This window comes from Mustela nivalis, assembly GCF_964662115.1.
Source record: "Mustela nivalis genome assembly, chromosome: 3".
Lineage (NCBI taxonomy): Eukaryota > Metazoa > Chordata > Mammalia > Carnivora > Mustelidae > Mustela > Mustela nivalis.
This window is the reverse complement of record NC_139022.1, coordinates 179,726,140-179,749,697: the sequence shown is the minus strand read 5'-3', so window position 1 is coordinate 179,749,697 and position 23,558 is coordinate 179,726,140. Positions and strand designations below refer to the sequence as shown.

The window sequence follows — 23,558 nt, the reverse complement described above, 5'->3', positions numbered from 1 at the left end:
TCAAGCGTTTCTAGGTTCCACGGCCCGAACAGTGGACTTGTGCACCCCCACCCCACTACGCTCCACATCCAGGACCACTGCTGGAATCTGAAATGCGGGCCAGCGGGATTCCCCGTGCCCCCTGGGGTGCAGAACGACGGCTGCCTTCAGGCCAGGAAACCACTGCCAGGCTCAAGGTCAGAGTCCCCATGGCTTTCAGGGCACATTTCTGGCTAAAACAAATACTGTGTCAAAATCAGAGCAAGTACCATGAGGACAAGAGCCCTCTGAGGGCCCACGGCAGAGACGGCGCCGACACCGCGCAGCCCCTCTTCAGGGAGGAGGGACGAGCCTTTCCCGTCCCGGGGCTCCGGGACAGCAGAAGGACGGCCGCCTCCGGAGCGTGCCTGGCCAGTGAGGAAGCAGAGAGGAACTGGGCTGACGGGAAAGGGGACGCCCTTCCTGCCGGCCCAGCACCAGCCCATCCCAAGGCCTCCTCAGTGCCCAGGGCCTGCAGGGCCACCCCTGGGGCCACAGGGAAGGGCAGGACGCCAGAGTCACTCTTCCCCAAGTTCCATGCAACGGTCTCAGGTCAGCATGTTAAACCTGGTCTCCTCTGCCCCACACCCCACACACTCCCCCGACACGAGGCCCTTATTTACTTAAGGCCACGTCACGCTTCTGCCCTGGGGTCCCTGATGCGGACGGACACACGGCTTGCCCTAACGCCAGGGTCCACCGACGCGTGAGGGATGTCCACGTGTGCACGGCATCTCCCGGAGCCCAGCACCCCACACGGGCGCGCATCCAGCCCGCAGGGGCAGCTGGGCCTGCGTGCTGCTCCGAGAAGCCTCCCCGCAGGGACACAACCTCACCTGCAAAGCATCAAGCGCTTCCTGACCCAGCACACTTGGGACGGCAAAAGTGACCTGAAACCACCACCCGCCAGCAGCCTCATGGCCATAGGGCAGCGCAGACGCCGGCTCCAGGCCCGCCGCGTCCAGAGGCCCCCCGGTTCTCCACCTTCTCCCACGCGCCCCCCACTCCAGAGGGGAGGCTCTCTCAGGAAAACAGCTTCGGGACCTCTAGGAGAAGGGGTCAGGCAGGTTCCAGACACTGGAGGAACACAGCCACCGGCCAACAGAAACCATAGCCACCACGGCAATGCACTACTGCCATGTACAGGGCCCTCGGTCCCCAAGACCAGCCAGTGGCCCCATGTGCAGCACATTTCCTTTATATCGGACTCGGTCCAGAGAAGAAGGGGCATCCCAGGACAGGCTCGGATACTGAGAGGCGGCAGCGCAGAAACACCGGGCCCGGAAGATCTCACGGGCTGGACACACGCGTGCACGTTCACACAGCACACACACATACACTCGCACACGTGTTCTCATACACGTGGACATGGGGCCTCTCTGGGGACCCGCACCCTGAAGGCCTCACCAGCACCGGGAACGGGGACCCCACCCCCCAGTCAGTCCCTTGTCTGCACCGGTTCTGGTCCAACCTCTCCCATGACCTCTCCTGCATTGGGACCCGCTGCTGGCACACTGAGCCCCAAGGAGGGGGTGGGGAGTCTGCCACGGGCACCGAGCCCTCCCCTGCCTCCTGGGGCAGCTCCTGTTCCGCACGCCGGCTCCTGTCTGGCGGCCACCAAGCCAGGCCCCTGCGGCAGAGGGAGGAGGAAGCAGAGGGAGGAGGAAACCCGAGACCGGCCTGCGGCTCCTCCTGGTCTCCGCCCCACTTGATCCCTCCCCAGTGACCGTCCGGGCTCCCTGGGAAGCAGCAGGCCCGCGGGCGCCAGACAGAGGGAGCGGAGAGGTCACAGCCACCTCGGGGACAGACCTGCTCCTGGACGGGAACACTGAGGCACAGGCGCACTCCTCAGGGCCCCCGGGAGCACCGGCTAGTGCACGTGAGGCGCACGTGGGGCACGGGACTGCCAGTGCCCGTAAGGGAAGTCCCCACTCTGCCAGTGCCCGGCTACCCCTACCTCGCAGGTGGTGCCAGGCCACGGCCACCGAGCGGACACAGGCTCAGCTCCCAGCTGTGCACACGGCCCACAGCAGCCCCCGCTTCCGAAGCGAAAGCAGCTCTAAGTGGCGAACATGCGGCAATGGCCGCGGGCTCTCTTCCCCTCCCCCAGCCGCCAGCCATGAGCCACTTGGCTGAAGGGGGCCACACCCCGGGACGCTGCTGCTCGGTGACCCAGCCCAGACCACACAGGGCTCAGGCCAGCACCTCCGCCGCCTCCAACTGTTCCTCAAGAAACCACCCAAGAGCAGAGAAGGAAACAAGCCCCAGGCACGCCAGAGACCCGGGCCAAGGTTCCAGCCAGCACACCTCCCCGCCCAGCGCGGACGCAGCCTCCCAGGAGGTCGCCCCCCAGGACACAGGGCCACCTGCTCACCGGGACTCCTGACAGGAGGTTCAAGGACCCACACCATGGCAGCAGCGGGGGTGCCAACAGGACAGGTGCCAGGGGACCCCGCTTCGTCTGTCCCCGACCTTGGTCCCACCGAAGCTGCCTGTCTTATCTGCACAGTCCAGACCTCTGCTCCGAAGAGAGGGAACTTCCCTCTTTCTCCTAAGGGGATGACATTAACCCTCTGTGCTCTGCTGTTTCAGCGACAACACTGGCCTCGAGTCCCCCCAGGTGCCCCCAGGTAGCTGCCTGACAGCCTGGACGGCCCCAGGCCCGAACTCCCACGGCTCGGGACACGCGTCCCACTGGGCTCCCGTCAAAGGCTCCCCCACCCGTCGTCCTCCCCACAGGCTCGTGCTCCCGGAGCCGCGTGGACACAGCTGCCCTGCCCAGCTCCGCTGGGGCTACAGCAGCAGTGGACATAACTCGAGGAGAGCTCGGCTCGCAAAGCCAGCGGAGACGGAAAGCGCCTGGCCCTGGGATCGGGAATTAGCGCCCAACATCAAACACTGCTCTGGGCGCGTGTCTGCAGCGGCTGGTGGCGGATGGGCACGTGTCTGCAGCGGCTGGTGGCGGAACCCATGTCCCGACATGGGGGACATAGGAGACCCCGACACGGGCCGGCGCGCGCGCACCAACAGAACACGGCCCCACGTCCCGCGTCCTCCCCACCCGCCGAGCCTGGCCCGGCTGCTGCCCCCGCGGGTGCCGTGGTGAGGATGGCGGCCCTGGAGGTGTCCCTGGCCCAAGGTCACCCGTCCCTGATGCAGGAGCCTGGGCCAACCCAGGAGCCACCCTGCCAGTGACCCTGACAGAGGGGACTGCACTGGGCTGGGACGGAGGATGGTCGCCTGCAGGTCCCACCTGGCACTGCACCACCGGACCCGGTGCCGCCACCCTGTGCCTCACTGACCGGCAGCAAAGACCCCTGACCCGGCCGCCTTGCCCGCGCCCAGTGGCTTCAGCCCTGACCAGCTCCGCGCTCACACGAGGCAGCACCCTCTGCAGCGCCCCCAAGAACCCGTCCGCACCCCCGAGGCACGCGGTGCACCTGCCCCACGCCTCTACAAAGCAAACGTCTGGGGCCGTTTACTTGAAAGAAATCCCCTGAAACCCACAAACCCACCATGGAGAGAGGCGCAGGCCACGCCACGTGGCTCCCAGACCCTCAGTAAGGGCGAGGAGGGGCTCCTGCCCCCCAACAAGACCCAAGGCACCCACCACGGAGGCACCGCCAGCGAGTTCCCCAGTTCCCCACCCGCGCAGGGGAGGGCGTGTGAGGACGCACAGCACGGCAGCCCCTCCGCACGCAAGCCCTGCCGCTTCAGAGCCTGCTCTGCTCTGGAAACGGGCATGAGGGGCCCCAGAGGCCTGGGAGCTGCACACCCCACGCCCCTCACGAGGCAGTGAGGCCCCACCCCCGCTGGCCCCTCCGCGGAATTCCCCTGGGCCACCTCAGCGTCCCGTGGCTGCAGAGCCTGACTCATCGCGCCTGTCCGGGGCAGGCTACCGACCAGCGCTTGGGGGCTGCTGGTCCCCGTCACCACCCCACAGTCTGACTCCTGAATGCGGGGACAGCCACCCCCGCCCCGTGCCCACATCACCACTGCTGAGGGAGCAGAGGCTCCGTCTGTGGGGTCAGCTGCTCCCCACTCCTGGCCACAGCTCCCCTTACTGAGAGCAGCAACTGGTGGGTGGTGGGGTCCCCAGGACGGCCCAGTTCCCGGCTCCGGAACATCCCCACCCTACGGGCAGGCTGCAGCTTAGAGACGTCCCCGAAGTCTGGAAGCCACATAGCCAGGTGCCACAGAGGCCCCAGAGCGCAGGGTCTCCAGAGGGGCCCTGCCCTGCCTCCTGGCCACCCTCCCTGCTGGCACCCCCGTGCGCAGCACCTCATGGCTCCCCGTCTTCCCCAGTGCACCATAAATCACGTGCCGGTCCCTGCAGCCTCTGTGCCCCCAGGAGAGCACGGACTGCTCGACTCACTGATGCACCCAAGGCCATGAGGGACCTGCCAGGCTGCAGACTCCACAGGCCCGAAGAACAAACAGCCGTGGCCGGTAACCAGCACCCAGCAGACCCCAAGGAGCCAGACCCTCGGAGGCGTCCCTCATGCCAGACACCGCACCGACCCCCGGCAGTGACCAGCACCACTGGTGTCCACAGCTCAGCTATCTGTGTGCTCCAGCACAGAGGGGTGAAACTCAGAAGGTCTGGAGAACTTTCCAGAACACAGACCTGATCTATACAGCAAGTCTCCTCGTCCACGTCCTGGGAACAGATCGCAGATCAGAAGCACAGACGCTGTCTCACCACTGCTTCCGAAGCCTGACCCGAGCCCCTGGAGGCGCACCTCCAGCCACTGCATGGGACGGGTCCACCGCACACAACAGCCGGACACCGTGTGACCATCAAGCCCCCGTACCCACCTCCATGGGCCCACACAGGCCCACGCGCGCGCGCACACACACACACAGGCCTGCGTGTGTACACAGCAAACATGCGTGCGCCCCAAAGACTGGTGTGTGACACAGGTAAACACACACAGGCACACGTGTGCACACGCACACACCCGTGGGCTCTGAGGAGGATGTTCAAGAGGAGCGCCTGGTGCTTAAGGACAGGGGAGCCAGAGCCAGCGCCTGGCCGCACGCTCGGGTTGGTGTTTCCGCCCCCTGCTCCTCTGCCTCTGACAACCGTGTCTGGTACCCGGGACGCTGCTGTGCGGCCCCGACCCCCCCCCCCCGCGGCCATCACAGACATGTCCCCACACAGCCCTGGGACCACCACAGCTCGTCCCCCGCAGCCGGGCGGCCTTCCCTCCAGCACCCAAGGCTCTGTCAATGGAATGGCAGGAGCCAGTCCTTTCTGCTCCCAGGGCCGCTGCGGCACCTCCCTCCCTTCCCAAAACCCGCGTCTCGCCCACCGGACCTCACTGCTCCACCGCGTCCTTCGCACAAGCCCTGCCCAGCCCGTCAGCGGCCACCCACTCACAGAACCAGAGCGTGAGGTCTGGGGCTGTGCCCTCCGAGTGGCCCGCACTGCCCGATGGCCGGCCTGCCACACACCCTGGCGGTGCACGGGCAACGCTCCCCGGGACCGTCTGGGTCGGTGCCTCCGGGAAGCACGGGCCCACTTCAGAGGGTGAGGGAGAGGCCCCTGGGTGCCCAAGGGGAGCCGAGTCACAGAAAAGTCACCAACAGGACAAGGAGGCTAGAGTCTCAGCCGGGGACAGGGGACACAGGGCGGTCAGTCCAGCCTCCGCGGGCCGAGCCCCCCACCTCCACCCGGACCCACAGCCTGTGGCCACGCCTCACTGCACACCTGCCCGCTCCAGGGCCCACCCACAAGGCTCAGAAGGGCCTCCACCCAGGCCCACCAGTCACACGGCTCAAAACCCCACGCGTGGGACTCAGGAAGACAACCTACTCCTCACCACTCCTGCTCCAAAAGGCGTTTCTCTGACAAACACAGCACAGAGGGACGCAGAGCCCCTCCCACTTGGTATCACTAATCACCAGCAAACGCAGGACGAATGTCCCGGACAACCCACGGGACCCCAAGGAAGGCCAACCTGTCACCGCAGAACACACCCCACCCCACCGGCCCAGGGTGGGGAAACCGCTGCGGACGCCGCATCCACCCCCGTGCACGCCCAGCCTCCCTCTGCACAGGTCTGCACCGAGCACCACTGGCTGCTGCTTCCCATCTTCCCGGCTCTGAAGCACCAGCCGTGGGCCTGCGGAGGCCAGTCAGGGTCAGTGCTAGGCTTCCTCCTGCCTCGGCACTGAAGGCCTGTAGCTGGGGGGGGCCTCCCACGGCCAGGACCCGGCCTCACCCTGCGCCTGACACACAGCGCTGGCCTGGGGTGCGTGGAGGAGGCTTGGGGATGGGGGCAGCGTTTGGGCTCCTTCCAGCTCTGGTCCACGGTTCACCAGTCCTCACTGAGGCCGGGCAGACCCCACGGTCCTGCGCAGCTCTGCCAGGCTCCGAGGACAGCGGCGCTCCTGCTTCCAGAAACACCCAGGAAGCCCATCCGGAGAGCCAGGACCTTCCCCGGGGTACTGGCCGAACCTGCGACGGGGCCAGATGTGACCGCTGTGGAGACCCTAGGGTGCACGGAGGGGCTCCAGCCTGGCTTCCCCAGGCCCCTAGTCATGCCGGGGACTCGGTGCCAGTTACAGGGTCCCTCTGAGCCCCAAATGCACTCTGGGACCTTAGAGGAAACGGCGATGCCCACCCTAGCAGAGGCCCCAAAACACAGGACACCACACCCCCCAACCCCCGTCCGGGGGACAAGAAAGAGCGCAGCACACAAGATGTCAGACCCAGATGACCTCTGTGCAGGCTTCGTGGGGGGAGGGGGGAGGGGGGAGCATGAAGCCGCCGTCCGCATGTGCCCTCGCTCTGGGCCACACATCACACGGGGCCGTGAGATCCCAGGAGAGCCCTTGGCAGGAAGGGAAGGGGCGAAAGCCGAGAGCGCGGGCGGCACTCAGTGGGGCCAGCCGGGGGCTCAGGAGCCCGGCCACCCACCAGCCCAGATGGGCAAGCCGCCCAGCCCTCCTGGCAGCCGCAGCGCCTGGCTGCAGGCCCACAGGCCCCAGAACCCAACCTAGAGCTCCTAAGTGCAGAGACAAGGAAAGGAGCAGAAAGAAAATTACCCCGGCTTCAAAACAAGACCCACTCCAAGTCTGGAGAGAAAGGACCCCAGTCGCCCGAGGAGGAGCCAGCGGACAGGGAGCAGGGCAGGCAACAGGGAGCCTCCTCTGGAAACACGAGGCTCGTCTAGAGGCTGCTGGAACACGGCGCATCGCAGGACGAAGCCAGAGCGGGCCCAGAAGCAAGGAGAGGCCGTGGGCACAGACCCTGCTTCTTGGCCTGCCTCCTGTCAGCAGCCCTCAAGCCAGTCCGGGCCGCCACCTGTCCCAGGCCCCAGGACACACAGAGAGCTGGATGGAGGCCTCACCCCACAGGCGGGAAGAGACACCTGGGGGGGTGCACCTGACGGTGGGTGCTCTCAGAAGGGCCGGCCTCGACAGCCAGGGCAGGAGACCTGCGGGGCTCTGGGCCATGGGAATGGGGAGCCTCTGACCAGGCACAGTGGAGACCCGCGGCTGTGGCCTGCTCTCCCACGACCCCCAGTTCTAGAGAGTAGCTACTGGAGATGACCCAACGGTTTGGGGCCCAGATAACAGAAGAAGCGGGCCTGGGGGATCCCCCCAAGAGAAAGCGAAAGCGCTGGGCACCTCCCCAGTCCAGAAACAAAGGCGCGGGGGAGAAGGACCCTTGGCCAGAGCACCGCTCCGCTGGGATGGGCGGCCCCTCCCCCAGCCCCGCCGGGACCCGCCGACCTTCCCGCGATGACCCCGCGGAAGAGCGGGTCCGAGGGCAGTCAGGCGGTGCCCACAGTTGGGCGCTCGGCCGGAGCTTATCGGCCGGAGGCCTTTGCCCCAGCGCGCAAGAGCAGAGCAAAGGCAACAGGAAGGAAGCAGGAAGGCACTGGGGCCGCCCTGGCCGCGGCCGCCCGGGACCCGGGGGGCCCGGACGTTCTCACGCAGGGGGAGGCCACTCCCCGTCTCCATAGCTACCCCGGGCGTCCCGGCCCCGCTCGCGTCCCACCCGGCGAGCGCGGAGGAAGGAGCCGGCGGCGGCCCCGCGGGAGCGGCGCTCGGACCCGCAGCCCCGGGAGCCCCGGGCGCGGCAGAAGCCCTGCGCCCCCGGGACTAGCCTGGGGACGCGGCTCTGCAGGCCGCTGCAGGGGTGCGGGGGTCGAGAGGCGCTCGTGCGGGTGAGACGTCGTGCGCAGGGACAGGGGCCGCTGGGGGGACCCCGAGGGAAGGGGGTGCGGACGGTGCGTGTTAAGTAGCCCTCCCGGGCCGCCCCCTCCCCAGACCCCGCCCGGGCCGCCCCTCCTCCCGGCCGTCCCCGGGCCCCGCGCAGCCCGGCCCCGCCTTTGTCCCGCGGGCAGGTGCGGCCGCGCTCACCCGGGCTCTGGCAGTCGGGCTCGCCCTCGGGGGGGCCCGGCGTCTCGCTCCCCTCGGCCCCCTCGGCCCCCTCGGCCCCCTCGGCCCCTTCGGCCCCTTCGGCCGCCGCGGCCGCCTCGTCCGGGCCGCCGTCCGCCCTCGCGTCCACCGGCACCACCGTGAAGTTGGTGGGCATGGCGCCCCGCTGCCCGCGCGCTCCCCGCTCGCTCCGCGCTCCGGCCCGCGCTCCGCCGACGCGCGGCGGGACTTGGGCGCAGGGGCGGGGTCCGCGCGGTCCGCCCCCGGCCCGGCTCGCTCCGCCCCCGGCCACGTGACCTCACCTGCCTGCCCCTCGGCCGCCGGAAAAGTTTGCGCGCCGCGGGGCGGGGCGGGCGCCTCCCGCAGAGGTCCCCTCCCCCCGCCTGCGCTCCGGGACCGCCCGCGCCCCCAGGGTGCCCCCGCCCCCGGCGTCGCTCCGCCCCGGCCAGGCCCGCGCCCGCCCTGTCCTCTCCAGCACCGCCCCCCCCAGCTGGCCCCTGTCCGCAGGGTACCCCCCACCCAACCAAGCGGGGATCGCCTGGCTCCTGCGCCCCGGCGCGGGGGTTTCCAACCCGAGGGAGCCGTGCTTCGGGGGGGCGGGCCGAGGGCGGGGAGCGGAGGCCTCTGTGCAGGGGCCGTCGGGGCTGCTGTGGGGGTTCCGTCCTCAAGAGACATAACTCAGACAAGTTACCAAGGGTCTGAGACGGGTCCTGGCCCACAGAGGACCCCAGGCCTTCCCCTCCCCAGCCTCTCTCCTGGGGAGCCCTCCCTTTCCTTCTTCGGGGCCAGGCTGGGGCAGCCATGGAAGGGAAGGGAGGCCAGGTGAGGGAGGGCTCCGGACCCCAGCCACCCCCACCCCAAAACACCTGGCGCGCTCCTGAGCACAGGACACATGGAAAGGAGGGAACCATAATAGCAGGTCCATTCAAGTGGAAGTCAGTTCCGGTGTCCGAGCTGTGACGAGCCCAGGCGCAGTGAAGCCAAACGCAGGTCAGGGGTAGGGTTTCCCAGCCAGAAGCAGAGACAGGGGAGGGCACGCAAGGCCACAACACACCAGTAAGCAGATGACCAGGAGGAGCCGATCCCTAGGCAAATGTGCCTAGGACAGCCAGCAGGAAGGCCCACGGCTCTGGGCCTCGGAGTTACAGAGGCCTGGGTTCTCCCTGCATTTGTTTCACATTCACAATAAACGCTCTAAAGCCAAATTCACAAAGTCCATCCTCAATCAAAGACCAAAGAAGCCGGTCGGGTGGCCGGGCTCCCCCTCTGTCCCAGGCTCCCGCCCCAGCTGCACCAGAGCCCCAGCCGGCACCAGCACCAGCTTCCCCAGGGTCCCAAGCCAGCGGGACTGCTCTCGGGAACCCTCCTGCCCCAGCCTCCACGGAGAGATACGGTCCCGTGGCAGGGGTTGGGAGTGTTAGATGGCAGCGGTGCCCTCAGCTGCCCTCCTGGGGCAGCAGCAAGAAAGGTGGGGAGAAGGCCACCCCCCCAAAGTACAGAAGGTTTCCAGGTGTCCTGCTCAGGGAAGGTCAGCTTCATTGAAGAAGTCTGGGGTCCGCCCGCAAGACTGCAGAGCGTGGTGCTTAAGGGCGGGCGTGTGCGAATGGAGGTTTGCCTGGCCCTGAGCCCTGGTGACTGCAGGAGTGTCCCAGAGGGGCCCAGCCTTCACTTTAGGATGAGGACGTGAGCCCCAGAGGTGCAGGGTCATCCTCAGGGGGCTGGGGGGGCTCTCTTCTCTTTTTCCTAGCCTATGGCAGAGCCTCCAACTTTCATGGCCCCAGAGTTCCACTCATCCTTCCCGCTGGGAGTTGGTAGCGTGCTGTTGAGACCCACCAGGGAGGGTGGGCGAGGGACAGGGTGCTGACTGATGAGGGAGCAGGAGGCTGGCTGAGGACAAAGCAAGAGCTGGTGCCTTGCACTCCCCCCCTTTCATCCGCTCCCCTCCATAGGTGTAGCATTGCTCAGGCACCCCTGACTGCCATAAAACGATAAATAGTTAAGTTGCAGAGATCACAATCCTGCAAGACAGGAGTCTCCCTTGGTTTGCAAATGTCCTTGAGATTACAACAAAGAAGTTACCTTATCAATAGCCCAATTTCCAAAGACACAGAACTCAGTTCCTCAAGCCTAATGTCACCCTCCCCTCCATAAAAACCGAAGGAGGTGGAAGTAGAAGGAAAAGTAAATAAAGTTAAATTTCTTCTAAACCTAAATCTCATTAACAAGGATGCTTGATAGCAGGAATGTAACATTCCACCAGACTCCCAATTGTCTTTACTTGATAGCAACTAAGCCTTCAATATCCTGATAGTATTCTTTGCCCCAATAGCCCTTCTGAACACCCCTTTGTCCTCACCTACCCAACTCCTGTGTATATAACCAACCGCTCCTCACAACCCGGGGCAGCAGCAGCTCTTCCTGCCCACGGGTCCTGTCCCCGTGCTTTAATAAACCACCATTTTGCACCAATGAAGTCTTAAGAATTCTTTCTTGAGTCTTCGGCTCCGAACCTCCTCACCGCACCGAACCTGACTTCGGTTCTGGGACTTCTTCATGACTGCCCTGGGGTCCAGGGCAGACAGCAGCCCTGGGACGCTGAGACCACCTCTGCAGGAAGTGTGGGCCTGGCCCAGTCCTGAGGAAAAGGCTACCTCTAGCCCCAAAGGGAGAAGATGCCCCAGGACACTCCTGTACTGATAGCGAAGCCCACCAGGAGGGCGGGGGGGGGGGGGGGGGAGAAAGGGGGAGGGGAGGGGAGGCAGGAGGAAAGAGGGACGAGCTGAGGGAACCGGGAGGCTCCAGAGGCAGGAGGAGGCGAGGGAGGCCCTTCACTTAAAACCGAGTGTCTTCTTCCAGCCGACGCGCGCTGAGCCGTCCCTGGCCGGGGCAGTATAAGGACAGCAGGGTACAGAGTCCGGGACGGGAGAGGTCACTTCAGGAGCCCTTCATGGCTCTGTGGCTACTGGACTCTCCTGGCTGGCAGGGCGGGCTGCGTTCTCTCTGTGGCGCCACCCAGGGCCAGCGGGGCCTCTGAAGGTCCGCAGTCGGCCCCCCTGCTGAGGAAGGCGGGCGGCCAGGAGTGTGGCGGTGGGAGTGGACGGGGCAGGCCAGAACCGGGCATCTGCCCCTCCCCTGCCCCGGCTGCCAACGGGAGCCCTCAGCCCCAAGCCGCACCCTGTGACCAGCCCTGTGACCACCCGCATCTGGGTCGCTTCCTGGCTCAGAAGCCCTGCGGCCTGCCCTGGGGACACGACTCGGCCCTGAGGGGGGCGGGGCAGGCTCTTTGTCCCAAGCACGGAACTGGTCTGGGGTTCTGCAAACAATGGCCCAACTCCTCCAACACGTCATTGTCACCTGAGGACACAGAAGCTAGAACCGGCCAGGCCAGTGAAGGACGTTAGGGACGTCTGGGTGGTGTGATGGCCCTCACACTAGGCTTGCACTTTTCTGAGGCTTGGAAATCTTTCAAAATAAGATAACTTTAGGGGCACCTGGGTGCCTCAGTGGGTTAGGCCTCTGCCTTCGGCTCAGGTCATGATCTCAGGGTCCTGGGATCGAGCCCCGCATTGGGCTCTCTGCTCAGAAGGGAGCCTGCTTCTCCCTCTCTCTGCCTGCCTCTCCGCCTACTTGTGGTCTTTGTCTGTCAAATAAATAAAATCTTTAAAAAAAAAATAAGGTAATTTTACAGCTCTAGGAAAATCTCCTGGTTTTTAAGAGACAAATGGCTGTATGTTAGAAACACTAAGCTATGCATGACCTCCACTACCCCCTGGAAGGTTCTCATGACCACTGCCAGCTGTCCCCACCTCAGGACGTCCTGCGGGGGACTCTGGGGCCACTGGCCCAGGCGGTGCTGAGGGAGGGCCTGCAGCCTGGAATCGGAAGCCAGGAAGCCGCCGTCCCACTCCTGAGCTCCGGAGACCGTGCTGGGCTGTGTTTTGTGAGATAAGCCAGTAGCGGTAAGAGGCCCTGGAAGTTAGAAAGCGCTAACCAGGCTTTATAAACCTTTCACAGAGCACGATTCCCCCTCAGCCACGGCCGCGAGCACCCCACCATGGCTGGCTGGCCGGGGCCTTGCTACTGCCCCCAGGGCTCCCCTCTGCTGGGAGCCGGTGGGAACCCTCTGCCCCTCTTCCCACATCGCTGTTTACAGAACAAAGGCTTCCTTCCCACTCTCTTCAGAGCGAGAGAGACGCCAAAACACGTCTTTGGCCTCACACCCTGTTCTGGTTTCACACGTCACTTCTTTTCAAATAAATGTCACTTCTTTTCAGATAAATCTTGGTGGAAACTCGAGAAGCCTCTTGTAACACAGGTGGGGTGTGAGAGCCTGTGGACAACCGAGCTGCGATGCTGGCCCCTGACGGCCACGGCCACCTCCTCCCACACCCCGCCACCGCAGCCTGGGCACTCCCCAGGCCCCCGGGGGCCGTCGGCTGGGTCGTGCAGGGATCCCACCCCCACCCCAGAAATGTCTGAAGCCGCGTAGCCTCAGCGTGACCTCTGTATCCATTCCTGCCCGGCTCCCCACAACAAATGTCCTGGGGCCCACGACGGCCAATGTGCTCGCCTCAGCCCCTCCCGCGGAAACCAGGAAGCCCAGAAAACAACAGGGCTTCGACCCGGACTCTCTTGTCCGCCCCTCCCCAGACCCTGCTCCCCGGGGCCCTTCGCCCACGCTCCTGGGCACTGCCATGTGGCTCCCGCATGGCTCCTGCTTTGGGGACTGTCAAGGAACCAGGAGAGCCCCGTTGCCCTGGGCGTCCCCCAGGGAGTTCCTGGGAATGGGCAACGTGGGGACGAGAGTGTCTGGCTTTGGACTTTTGGGCACTCCTGACTTCCCTTAAGGCACGGACGCCTCGTTGTCGCCCCAAGGTCCACATGCAGGGGACACTGCTCCCTCTGAAGACCTCCCACGTGACTCCCAGATCCGTCAGGACCCGATGAGGCTGGCCGGGGTTCACCCCTCAGCCTGCCACAGAGCCCCCTGCAGACCCGCAGGACACGCCAAGGGACCCTGTGCTGGACTGGGCCTGGGTATGTGGGGACGCCACCAGGGAAACCCCAAGCTTGCGGAAGCACACCTAGAGTCAGGGGCCGCGGGACAGATCTACCCTAAAAATGGTGGCTGAGGCGTTCCCTCATGGCCTCAAAGGCCTTCCTGAAGAAAGTGCCAAAGTGGTTTCTGACCCTCACAGAGCGGAAACGTGGGCCCCGCAGCGCCCAGACTGCTGTCCTCCAGGTGTCCAGATCCCGCAAGGACACCCCACAGACCAGTAAGAGGCGCAGAGGGCAGCCACTGCTGCGTGCAAGGACGTCGGCCCGCGGCCGCCCGGCCCGAGTGTGCACATGGAAACGTGCAGCCGTGTTGGGAGACCCCCACACGCCTTGGCGAGGACCCCCAGTCCTCCTCCCCGCAGGGAGCTACAGGCACCAAGGACACGTGCTGGGACGCTCGGGGCAGCGCGCTCCTGTCGGCCACGGTGGAGGCGGACCACGAGCCCATCCACACGGTGGGAGGAGGGACAAGAGTGTCCATATGGGGGCCGAGCACGTGTCGGTGGGAGGAGGCTGCGTGACCTACGCCGTCAGCTCGTCAGCTCGGGGCAGGCAGGGCCCGTCCAGACCTGCGGGGGCGGCTGCTGGGGCGTAGGGCACAGAGCTCGCCAGTGCAGCCCCAGGAGTGCCCTGCCGTGCAGGCCACGCCTCATGGGAGAGAGAACTGCTCTTCCTGCTGCCCGGGGACGCAGCTGCACTCCGTGAGGGCAGGGGCAGCAGCACCTGGCCCCGGGCGCCCCGGCGCACCCTCATCGGCCCGAGTCCCTCAACTCCCCACGCAGGGGTCCGCCCGGGCCAGGCCTCCTGCACCTCTGCCAGCGCGGGCCAGCGGAAACAACTGTCCAACCACAGCACGTCTCCGAAGAGCTCCATGTGGCCCCACGCGGTCCCAAGGCGTGGAGATCCCCGGTGGGCATCCTGCAGGCACAGGCAATGGGCTCAGACCCCCACGGGTGGTCGGCCCGGACGGGGGCCAGCACCGAGGCCAACGGGACAGCCAGGCACCTGCCCCCTCAAGTGGCTGAGAGCCTCGTGGGGGAGGGGAGGCGACGTCCGGCCTCCAGGTGCCCATCTCCCTCCTCCTGACCCGAACCCCGCTGGGGACTCGCCCAATACTCACCATACATCAGGCACCACTTTTTCTGTGTGGCCCCAATTAGTCACAGAGACAGAAAAAGACGGCCCTCTGTGGGCATGATAATGACCTCCGCTCCGGGGGTCCCAGAGAAGCCCCTCAGCATGCTAGACATCACCCAGCACCCGGCGGCGCCGGGACCAGGGGAGGCAGCAAAAGCTGGTGTATCCACAGCCCCGGAGGAGTGAGCGCAGGCCCAGACGGAGCGCTGCCTTTCCTGGGACGCGAGCCCCTGCCCACCCACGCCCAGCCTGGGTCCCGAGGCAGGGAGCCCCGGACAGCCGTCCACAGGCCGCCCTTAGAAGCCGGGCGGGCTCTCCCAGGAAAGGGTGGTGGTGTCTCGACAGGCGGAAGAGGGTAGGCCCCCAGGGCAGGCCAACTCCTTGGCCGACCAGTCCCTCCATGGGCTCGAGGCTCCATCCCTGAGAACCGCCGTGCCAGGCCCTGTGGCCATCCCCGGACACCCACAAAGTGGGCGAGTGGGCCCGCATCCCAGGCTCTGTCTGCGCAGGCCTCGAGGAGGGAGGTGGACAGTATCTAGGGCTTCGGAGGGCGGTCCCATGGGGGAAAGAGGCCCTGGCCACGGGCCTGCAGGGATGCCGGCTTGGGGACCAGGCCCAGGTGGAGCCGACTTCAGGGTCCCCCTGACCAGACAATGGCATAAGGAGCTACACAGGAGGCCCCCGGGGGTGCAGGGAGGCGGGGCACACCAGGCCCTAGAGGAGGTCCTAAAGGGGGTCTGTTCCCGGGACCCTCATCCCAGGGAGGCTGAGTACGGCCTGGAAGTCCTCACAGAGCCACCCCTAGGGAGCTGTCCAAGGACCGCCCCCCCCTGCCCAGCCACAGGAGGAACCCTGCCGCCCGACCCCCAGCCCGTTCCTTCTTCAGGCTCGCTGTACACCGGGAGGGCCAAACTGCCCTGGGGTCTCCAGGCAGCCCTGGGCAGGGGCCATCACTTCGGAGACTGCTTTGGCACCGCACCTCGGCCCTCAGGCCCACGGTGAGAGCACCCTGTTCCCACGAGCCCAGCCCTCCCGAGGCTCCCAAAGGGTCTTCTGGAAGGCCAAGGGTGGGGCAGCACTGCCAAGGAAGGGCCTGGGCAGGCCTTGCCAGCCTCCGGCTATCGTCCCTAGGAGCCCATGGTGACCCCTGCGGTCCCCAAGTCCCACGGGGGAAGGTCACTAGGTCATCCTGGAGTCCCCGGGACCACACCAACGTCCCCTCTGAGGACAGGATCCCGACGCACTGTGGTGACGATGGGGCGAAGTGTTCTCGGGAAGGGAGCGGCCTCGCACCACGCCTGGCATCGGAGCCTCAGACAACGTAGTCGGGGGGGGGGGGGGGGGTGGAAGCCATCCGCGTGGCACCGAGACCGTGTGTGGGACACCCAGCCCCGCGGTCACAGGCTTTCTGAGTCCTGGCGCCGTGGGGCTGCTGGGGCTCCACTCAATCTCGGGTCCTTGACAAAAATGTCACTGTTTTTGACTTCTTTCCTTTTCTAAAAATCTGTTTTTGTGGGGCACGTGGGTGGCTCAGGGTTAAGCCTCTGCCTTCGGCTCTGGTCATGAACTCAGAGACCTGGGATCGAGTCCCGCATCGGGCTCTCTGCTCCTCGGGGAGCCTGCTTCCCTCTCTCTCTCTCTGCCTGCCTCTCTGCCTACTTGTGATCTCTGTCAAATAACAAAAAATAAAACTGTTTTTGTTTAATTGTGGTAAAACGTACAGAATGGTAAATTGGCCATTTTAGCCGTATTTAGCTGTGTAGTTGGGTGGCATTAGGGAGGCTCACAAGTGTTAGCACAACCGAGGAAGCTGCTGGCCGGTGTGGCCCTGAAGCCCGGAGGGGACAGGATCTGTGAGCAGCCTGCGGCCTTCCTAGACCTGCCAGCCGCTCAGGCTGCGGCCAGTGAGGCCCTCTCCTTGCGTTGTCGTTTCTAAAAACCCATCTCTCGCTCCTGGGGAAACTCCTAAGCACTTCTGCTCAATCAGGGTTTGCTCAGATGAACTCCTAAAACAGTTTAAAAAAATAGGAATGTGCCTCAGTTTACCTTTGAACACACGGTTGTGCAAACTGTCACCATGGTCCGTCTCTAGAATGTTCCCTGTCTTGCAAGACAGACTCTGTCCCCAGGGACACTAAGCCCCGGCCCCGGCCCGTGGAAGCCATCACTTGCTTCTGTCTGACCGCGGTGACTGAGCACGTCATAGACACGAAACCGTCTGGTGTTTGTCACGGTGACCACCGGTTTCACCGAGGCCTGGCCACGCCACAGCGGGTGTCCGTGTCCTTCTCCCTAAGGATGAATGACAGTCCAGCCTGGGCCGGGCCGGGTTTTGTTCACCCAGTCATCCCGGGTGGGCTCTGGGGCTGTTTCCACCTCTCCGCTGCGTGCACACTGCTGGTCTCACTAAAGGACGCCTGTGTGGAGCGGGGCAGAAAGCGTCGGGGCCACAGCAGACACATCGGGGGGACGGGTCCCACCCCACGCCAGCCGGCCAGGAGGAGACGGACAGACATGCTCACTGGACCTTCTGCTTCGGTGGCCAAAGCCCCCCGCCTGGACAGAAATACTTCACCATCATTTCAATTAAACAGCTGCTGCCCAGAGATAAGCAGGTCACACTCCTGCGCCCCGGGCAGCGATTTCTATCCTATTATTATCCACAGCACAGATAAGGGGACCTACAGCCTCTCTCAAGGTCACATCAAGCGGCCCAGGAAGGTGGGGACCTGCCCAGGGCTTCTGCAGTCCCTGTGGGGGAGGGGGGGGACTCTAGGAGCCAGGCCCAGGAGAGGGGAGGGATCGCCCCCCCCCCGCCCTCAGGCCCTGGCCAACCCCCCAACACCAGCCGCCACGCCCCTGGCAGCTGACCTTGGGAACCGAGGCAGAAGGACCCTCCACGTAAATGATTAAAGCTTCACGGCCCGTGCGCCCCTCTGACCCGGCACAGCAAGGCCACGGGGCTGAAGGCCGAGGCCACCCCCAACCAGGGACTGAGAGACCGTCTCCGGCCTGGACGTCTGGGGCCCGCGGAGCCCCTCCCCCCACCGGCGTCTAGCTGGACGCGGCGGGTTCTGCTCCGCAACCGGAACCCAAATCCGAGTGGTGCTCTGGACTCTCTTCCACTCCGCCCCAGGAGAGGGGGGGGCCGCACGCGCGCCGAGCTGCGGAGCCAGATAACCATCTCCGGGCTGAAGTGCCTCCTTCCAACGCTAAATATTTGGCCTGACTGCGGGAGAGCCACGGAGGAATGCGCTCGCGAGCCTGGCCGCCGTCTACACAGAACTGTTTGTGTAAATACCGCAATCGTTAATTTCTGTTTTCTCGGGGCAATGAGTTAAAAATAAGCTTGAAGGCTGCAGAAATATACCAAGGTCACTTGGGCCTTACAGCTCAGAACCGCAGCGTCCGCGGCCCGGCAGGCGCCACGTCCTTCGGGAGGCAGCCGTCCCCGGCCCCAAACGTGTGCAAGTGTGATGGGCACAGAAAAAAGCCATAAAACATGGGCGGACGCGAGCGTGGGGCGCAGCGCTCTGCTTCTGGGAACGAAGGACTCGCACATCCAAAGGGCAGAACCAGGAAGGTCTGCCGCTCTGGCAAAGCGTGCGAGGAAATGACTGCCCGCCTTGACGCCCGGGCCAGCAAACACAGTCCTGGCACACGGGGCGGCGGAACAGCCTTTCCAGGGGACAGAACCTCGCCTGAGCGGCCGGCGGCCGGCCCCGGGAGACGCCCAGAGACGCGGCACCGGCAGGCCGGTGAGGAGGTCGGCGGGGCTCTGCCACCTGCCGGGCCGTGGCCCTGAGGCGCGGCCCGCTCGTGCGCCAGACGTGGGGTCCTGTGTTGAGTGGAGCCCCCCGGCGGCAGCGGCCTGAGGGGCTCCCCGGCGGCCACACAGCGCCGAGAGAACAGGGAGCCGGCGGGCGGGGAGAGCTGGGGCCACGAACACATGCCGCGCCCCAGAGGGCGGGAGGAGGAGGCCCGGACTCGCTGAGCCGCCCACGGACCGGCCCTCCTGAGGGCACGGGCTCCACGCCGTCGCCCCGCACGGCCACAGCGGACACCACGGCCTCGCCGCCAGGGGCTCAGACGTGCCTCTCAGGAACCGATGGGACAAGTGCACGAGGGAAAGGAGCCTGTGGAGGTAAAGGAGCGGCGCACACCTGTCACGAGACTGACCAGACTGACGGCTGCTGGGGACGCCCAGCCTGCCGCCTCCACAGCCCTGCGCCGACCCAGGGCCTTCACAGAAGTGACCGAGGCATGGTCACGCCAGGTACGTGGGCCCTGCGCCACTACGGCTGGTGGCATCGGAAGGAGAGACGTTTGAAAATGCACAGGGGACGGGGCAGGCTTGTGGTGGCCGCACAGCCATTGCCGGGGGACGCCCGGGGGCCCTGGGAGCTGGAAGAATCCAGGCGAGACGCCCTCGAGCCTCTGGAGGGGGCGCCCGCCTCTTAACGCAGGCCCTGTTGCTTCTGGAAGGCCGGAGGGGAACTTGCTGTCTGAAGCCGCGGGTGTGCGGGGACTGGGGACAGCAGGCCGTGACGGAGGTGGGGGTGCCAGGAGACGCTGGGAAATCACACTTTTAAGTTGTATGCGACAGAGACCAGCTCCTGGGGGGAGCCGGGCACATGTTCCCAGGGCACAGCCCACCCAGGTTTTCAAAAGAACCAGCGTTCTGAAAAGCGCGCTGGCCCCCGGGGAGACCCAGACCTACCCCCGCGCCCTCGTGCGACCCAGACGGCCGTGCTGGCCTGACTTCCCAAACACGGGAGGATCACAGTCAACTCCTCCAGACGGCGGCAAGAGAAGAAGGAATGTTGCCCAACTCGCTTTCTCAAATCAACATTTGTCATCAAGGAACCGAAAGATGCAACCAGAGCGAGTTGTCCTACTCCGGGAAGACAGCCGCTGGGGGCCATGCGGCCCTTTTGTCCTGGGGCTGGTTTCCCAAGAGATCACCTTGTGCTCATTCACGAAGAAGGGAAAGCAGGATTTGTGCGCTTCTGATCACCTGCGTTACCTGTCCGTGCACGTTCACTGAGAAACGGATGTGTCCAGGGACACGTGCGTGGCTCTCTTGTCATTTAAGCCTCCGTCTCTCGGTTTTTGGCTCTGGTCATGATCTCTGGGTCGTGGATTCGAGCCCGGCATCAAGCTCCACGCTCACTGGGGACGCTGCTTGTCCCCCTCCCTCTGCTCCCCCAACTCACGCTCATTCTTTCCAAACTAAAATCTTAAACAAAACGGATGCGTCCCGGGGGCAGTGGTCTCGCCACTGCAGAGCTGAGCACGGCTGACAACCTGTCCCCATGCCAACCAGCTGCGCCGGGGCAGGAGGTCCGCGGCCCCAGGCCCGCGAGTCAAGGTCCAGCAGGTCCTGGCTGCCTGGATAAAGCTGTCCCGCAGCAGGAGGATACCCGCAGGTCCACGCCGCTCTCGCGCAGAAGCCCCTGGGGTTTGGGGGCCGTGGAGACCTTCCCCAGCTGAGGAATCTCACGACTGCCCGCCGATCCGGGGCCTGCGCCCGCGGCCAGTCCCCAGCGACAGGGTCTCCCGATGCCAAGGCACGCCCACGTGTGGGCGCCTGGGACAGTACTTTCCTTTCTCCTCAGCCTGCGGATGGAAGGTTCTAGAATTGATTCTCAGATGCAGGAATGCGTGCTGCCCTCCATCACCCCATGCGGCCCCTGGCACTGCTCAATAGTTATCCACTCACCGATGAGCCTGGCTCTCCAAGACGGGTTCTGCCGGAGGTGGCGGGGGCAGCCCACCCAGCTCTCACCGATCCCCACCTGGTGTGTGCGCGGTGTGTGCGCGCGCGAGAGCGTGTGTGAGCACGTGACTGAGCCCACCCGGGCTCTGCCCTTCCCGGCGCACAGGCGCATCTTCTGGACATCAGGCACCATCCCGGGGCCTCCAGGCGCCTCGAGCCACCCGCTCCCCACCACCCTCCTTGCTGGGGTGCAGGCGGCGGCTGGTGTGGAATCCACTGGATGCCTCACGGCCGCGGGAGAGCCCTGCCTCTTGCCTCCCAGGTGGAGACCCTGCACCCGGCTTGGACACGCCCAGGTGGCCCCAGGTGCTGCTGCTGGAGGTGTTTGGAGAGTCAACGCGGCTATGGCTGGGCTCTGTGGCCACTACACCAGCTGCCGGGCAGGGACGCTGGGTCCTGGGCCAAGGAGCAGCCGCGGCTGTGGGTGGGGGAGGGACACGGGGACGGTGAGGTGGGACGGGGCCATGGAGAAGTGACGCCAAGTGGGGGTGTTTCGTGTCTTTTGCCACGATTCCCTGTAGCTCCAGCTAAGCGGGTCTGAGCATCGGGAGGGCCGCCCGGCTGGGCAGAGGCCCTGCAGTGAACGGCAGAGCGCACCGGCACGCGTGCCCTCTCCTCCCCAAGGAGGGAGGAGCCCCCACCCCCGCCAGAGGCCATCAGGAGGCACCTGGGGACCAAGCGAGGTCAGCTGGAGACCCAGGCATTTCTGGGGCCCATGTGCCCCCACCCCCTGGGGAACGCAGGCCCCACCAGCCCAGGAGAAACCGCAGCGCCCTCAGGGTCCCACCGGCCTTGACCAGGGGCCTGGCCAGAGCTGCCAGGCCCCACAGGGGTACACCTGCAGGCCCCCAGGAGCCCACGACAGGGACGCTGGCCTGGGGCAGAGCTCCAGCCTGGCCCCTGGTGGGTGTTCTGCGGGAACAGGAGGGCCTAGGGGTGCCTCAAAGACCCCGTGGAGCCTGGACCGGGGCTGCCAGAGAAGACCCACTGGCTCGGAGGCAGGAGGCCCCGTGCTGCCGGGCTCACCCGGTCCTCAGGGCCCTGGGCTCCCGCCGCGGGGCCCACAGTACGGGGCTCGGATGCCCAGGGAGGGGCCGCCACGCAGGGGCAGCCCCGCACATGCCCCTCATCCTAAAGAAGGAATTCAGCAAACCTCCGCCATGACTTGACTTCTGATTTGGTTGAGAAAAATATGCAGAAAATTCCCTAAGACTGATTTGTTTGGTGTCCACGAGGCTGTGGGGGCAACCGTCCGGCTGCTCCCTCGAGATGACCACCGTGGACAGCTCCGGGACCCTTCAGAACCTTCTGGAGGCCACAGCACTTGCTTGGGCCTGGGGCAGGTCCCCAGGGCCGTGTTCCACAACCCTGGGGCAGCTTCACGGACCCTGGCAGAACCCTGGCCGGGGAGGGCGTTCTGGGGGTGGCACAGGCCCAGTACCCTGGGATGGGGGTCGGAGAGACACCCAAGCACAGGATGGGGGGCGGGGGGAGGGGAGGCTGGCCCGGAACTTTCTGGAACTCCTCTTCGGACCCCTGGACCCCAGCAGGATCTGAGACAAGCAAGGGCACGGTGGGGTCCGGCATGCCAACAAAGTCTCAGAGGTGACCCAAGGACAAGGAGGCCTCAGGGGAGAGCAGGCCCCTAACGCAGCGGGCGGGGAACACGGGTCTGACGCTGACCCCACCTCCCGCAGTCTGTGCCTGCCCCCTACTGGCTGCCCTGCTCCTCGCCCGCACGGCCGGGGCACTGCCCTCCGCTTCCCCAGGAGCCCGCAGGACAGGCAGAAGATTCTGGCAACCCAGCCTGGGCTACACACAGACCTGCCCGGCCCCGTGCCGGTGTGGACCGACACCACAGACCCTGAGGGCCGCAGAGGGGGCCAGGCCCACGGTCTCCACTCTGCAGAGCCCCGACGTCTGGGGAGACGGGCAGCGTGACCCCCACGGCACCAGCTCCTGCCCCTCTCTTGCAGTTTTGCGGTGACACCGGGAGGAGCCCCTGCGGACTCTGTGGCCGGGCCCTGCTGCCCACGCTCGCTGGGCTGAGGCTGTTCCAACACCCCCGCACGTCCCTCACTTGTCCAGCTAGCTTCCGCTGCATGGGCTCCAGCCTCCTTCCCTTCAGGACCCGGGGGCATCACCAGCCCTAAAGCCAGGTCGACAGGAGCCCTGAGGTCGGAGGGTGCCCGGTGGGGGGTGTGCGGCCAGCACAGGGCACTCGGTCAAATTGGGATTTCAGATTGACACTGCACTTTGCTTTGGTGAGGTGACACCTCTTGCTTATGCCAAACATTACTCGTGCCTTCCGAGATGGTGACGCCACAGCGTCCCGTGCCAGCTGCCGAGTCGGGCCACGCCATGCTCGGGGCATGAGGTGGGCAGGCTTGGCCTTCGGAGGTGGCCTCAGGTACCTGCCAGCCTGCCTCTCCCGGCGAGTGGAAGATTTTCAGGTGCTCCCTGGACACTCTGCCCTGCAGGTCCCCTGGGGAGGGAATTAGGCAAGAGCCCTGCGCGGCCTGACTAGCAATTACGCTCCTGTTTTCCTTATGGTTTAGAGTCAACAGAATCTCCCATAAGACGGGCAAAGCTGCCCCAGCAAATGCTTCCTGGGCGGCTCCGGGTGCGAAGGACAGGCCGCAGCCGTTGCCGTGGTGCTGCCTGGCCAGTCACCTCTCCCGTGACTCAGCATCCAAGCAACCTTTCCTCAGAAGAGAACCCCTTCCCACGTCCGGCGATCTGAGAGAGGCCATCGGGGCCCGGAGAGGGAAAGGGAGCAGGAGGCCCCTGTCTGTCTGCGTGTTTTTTGTTCAGACAGAGCACGGGTGGGGAAAAAAGAATTCGCCAAGCCTGGAGAGCGAGCCCCCGCCAGTTTCTCCTGCTCAGCAGGGGTTTGCCTCCTGCAAACCGTGCCCCGCACTGGCGGCCACAGGGCCTTTGCTCTTGGAGAAGGTACTTCTCTGGGACGACCATGGGCGTGCTCCCTGGCTCGCGGCTGGCCACTCTCCACCATGTCCCCTGCATTGCAAGCTCTGTCCACCGGCTCTCAGGAGCCTGAAAACAAACCAGCAAACAGAAGTCTGTGTCCAGGAACGACCCAGAGCCTGCGCCCCTTACCACACCGTCCTGGACAACAGGACGGTGCCTACAATCTTGACAGCAATCAGCCCAG

General features: G+C 65.4%; 1 protein-coding gene across 6 annotated transcripts in view; it reads right to left on the bottom strand.

Moving 5' to 3' along the window:
* SLC12A7 (solute carrier family 12 member 7) overlaps nucleotides 1–23,558 on the bottom strand; it is a 68,858-nt gene that overhangs the window by 31,599 nt on the left and 13,701 nt on the right. Inside the window, exons 1-2 of one of the 6 annotated variants that reach the window (XM_082724251.1) lie at nucleotides 3,534–3,810; nucleotides 2,393–2,569 (exon numbers count right to left, since the gene is read on the bottom strand). The exons of 1 other annotated variant lie outside the window; for it this stretch is intronic. In XM_082724251.1, the coding sequence (XP_082580377.1) occupies nucleotides 2,393–2,569; nucleotides 3,534–3,762 (406 nt within the window). In that variant the 5' untranslated portion in view covers nucleotides 3,763–3,810. Of the gene's footprint in view, nucleotides 1–2,392; nucleotides 2,570–3,533; nucleotides 3,910–7,761; nucleotides 7,955–8,394; nucleotides 8,643–8,714; nucleotides 8,792–23,558 lie in introns of those variants that run through there. 4 more of the 6 variants (XM_082724257.1, XM_082724254.1, XM_082724256.1 and 1 more) reach the window with 4 other exon arrangements.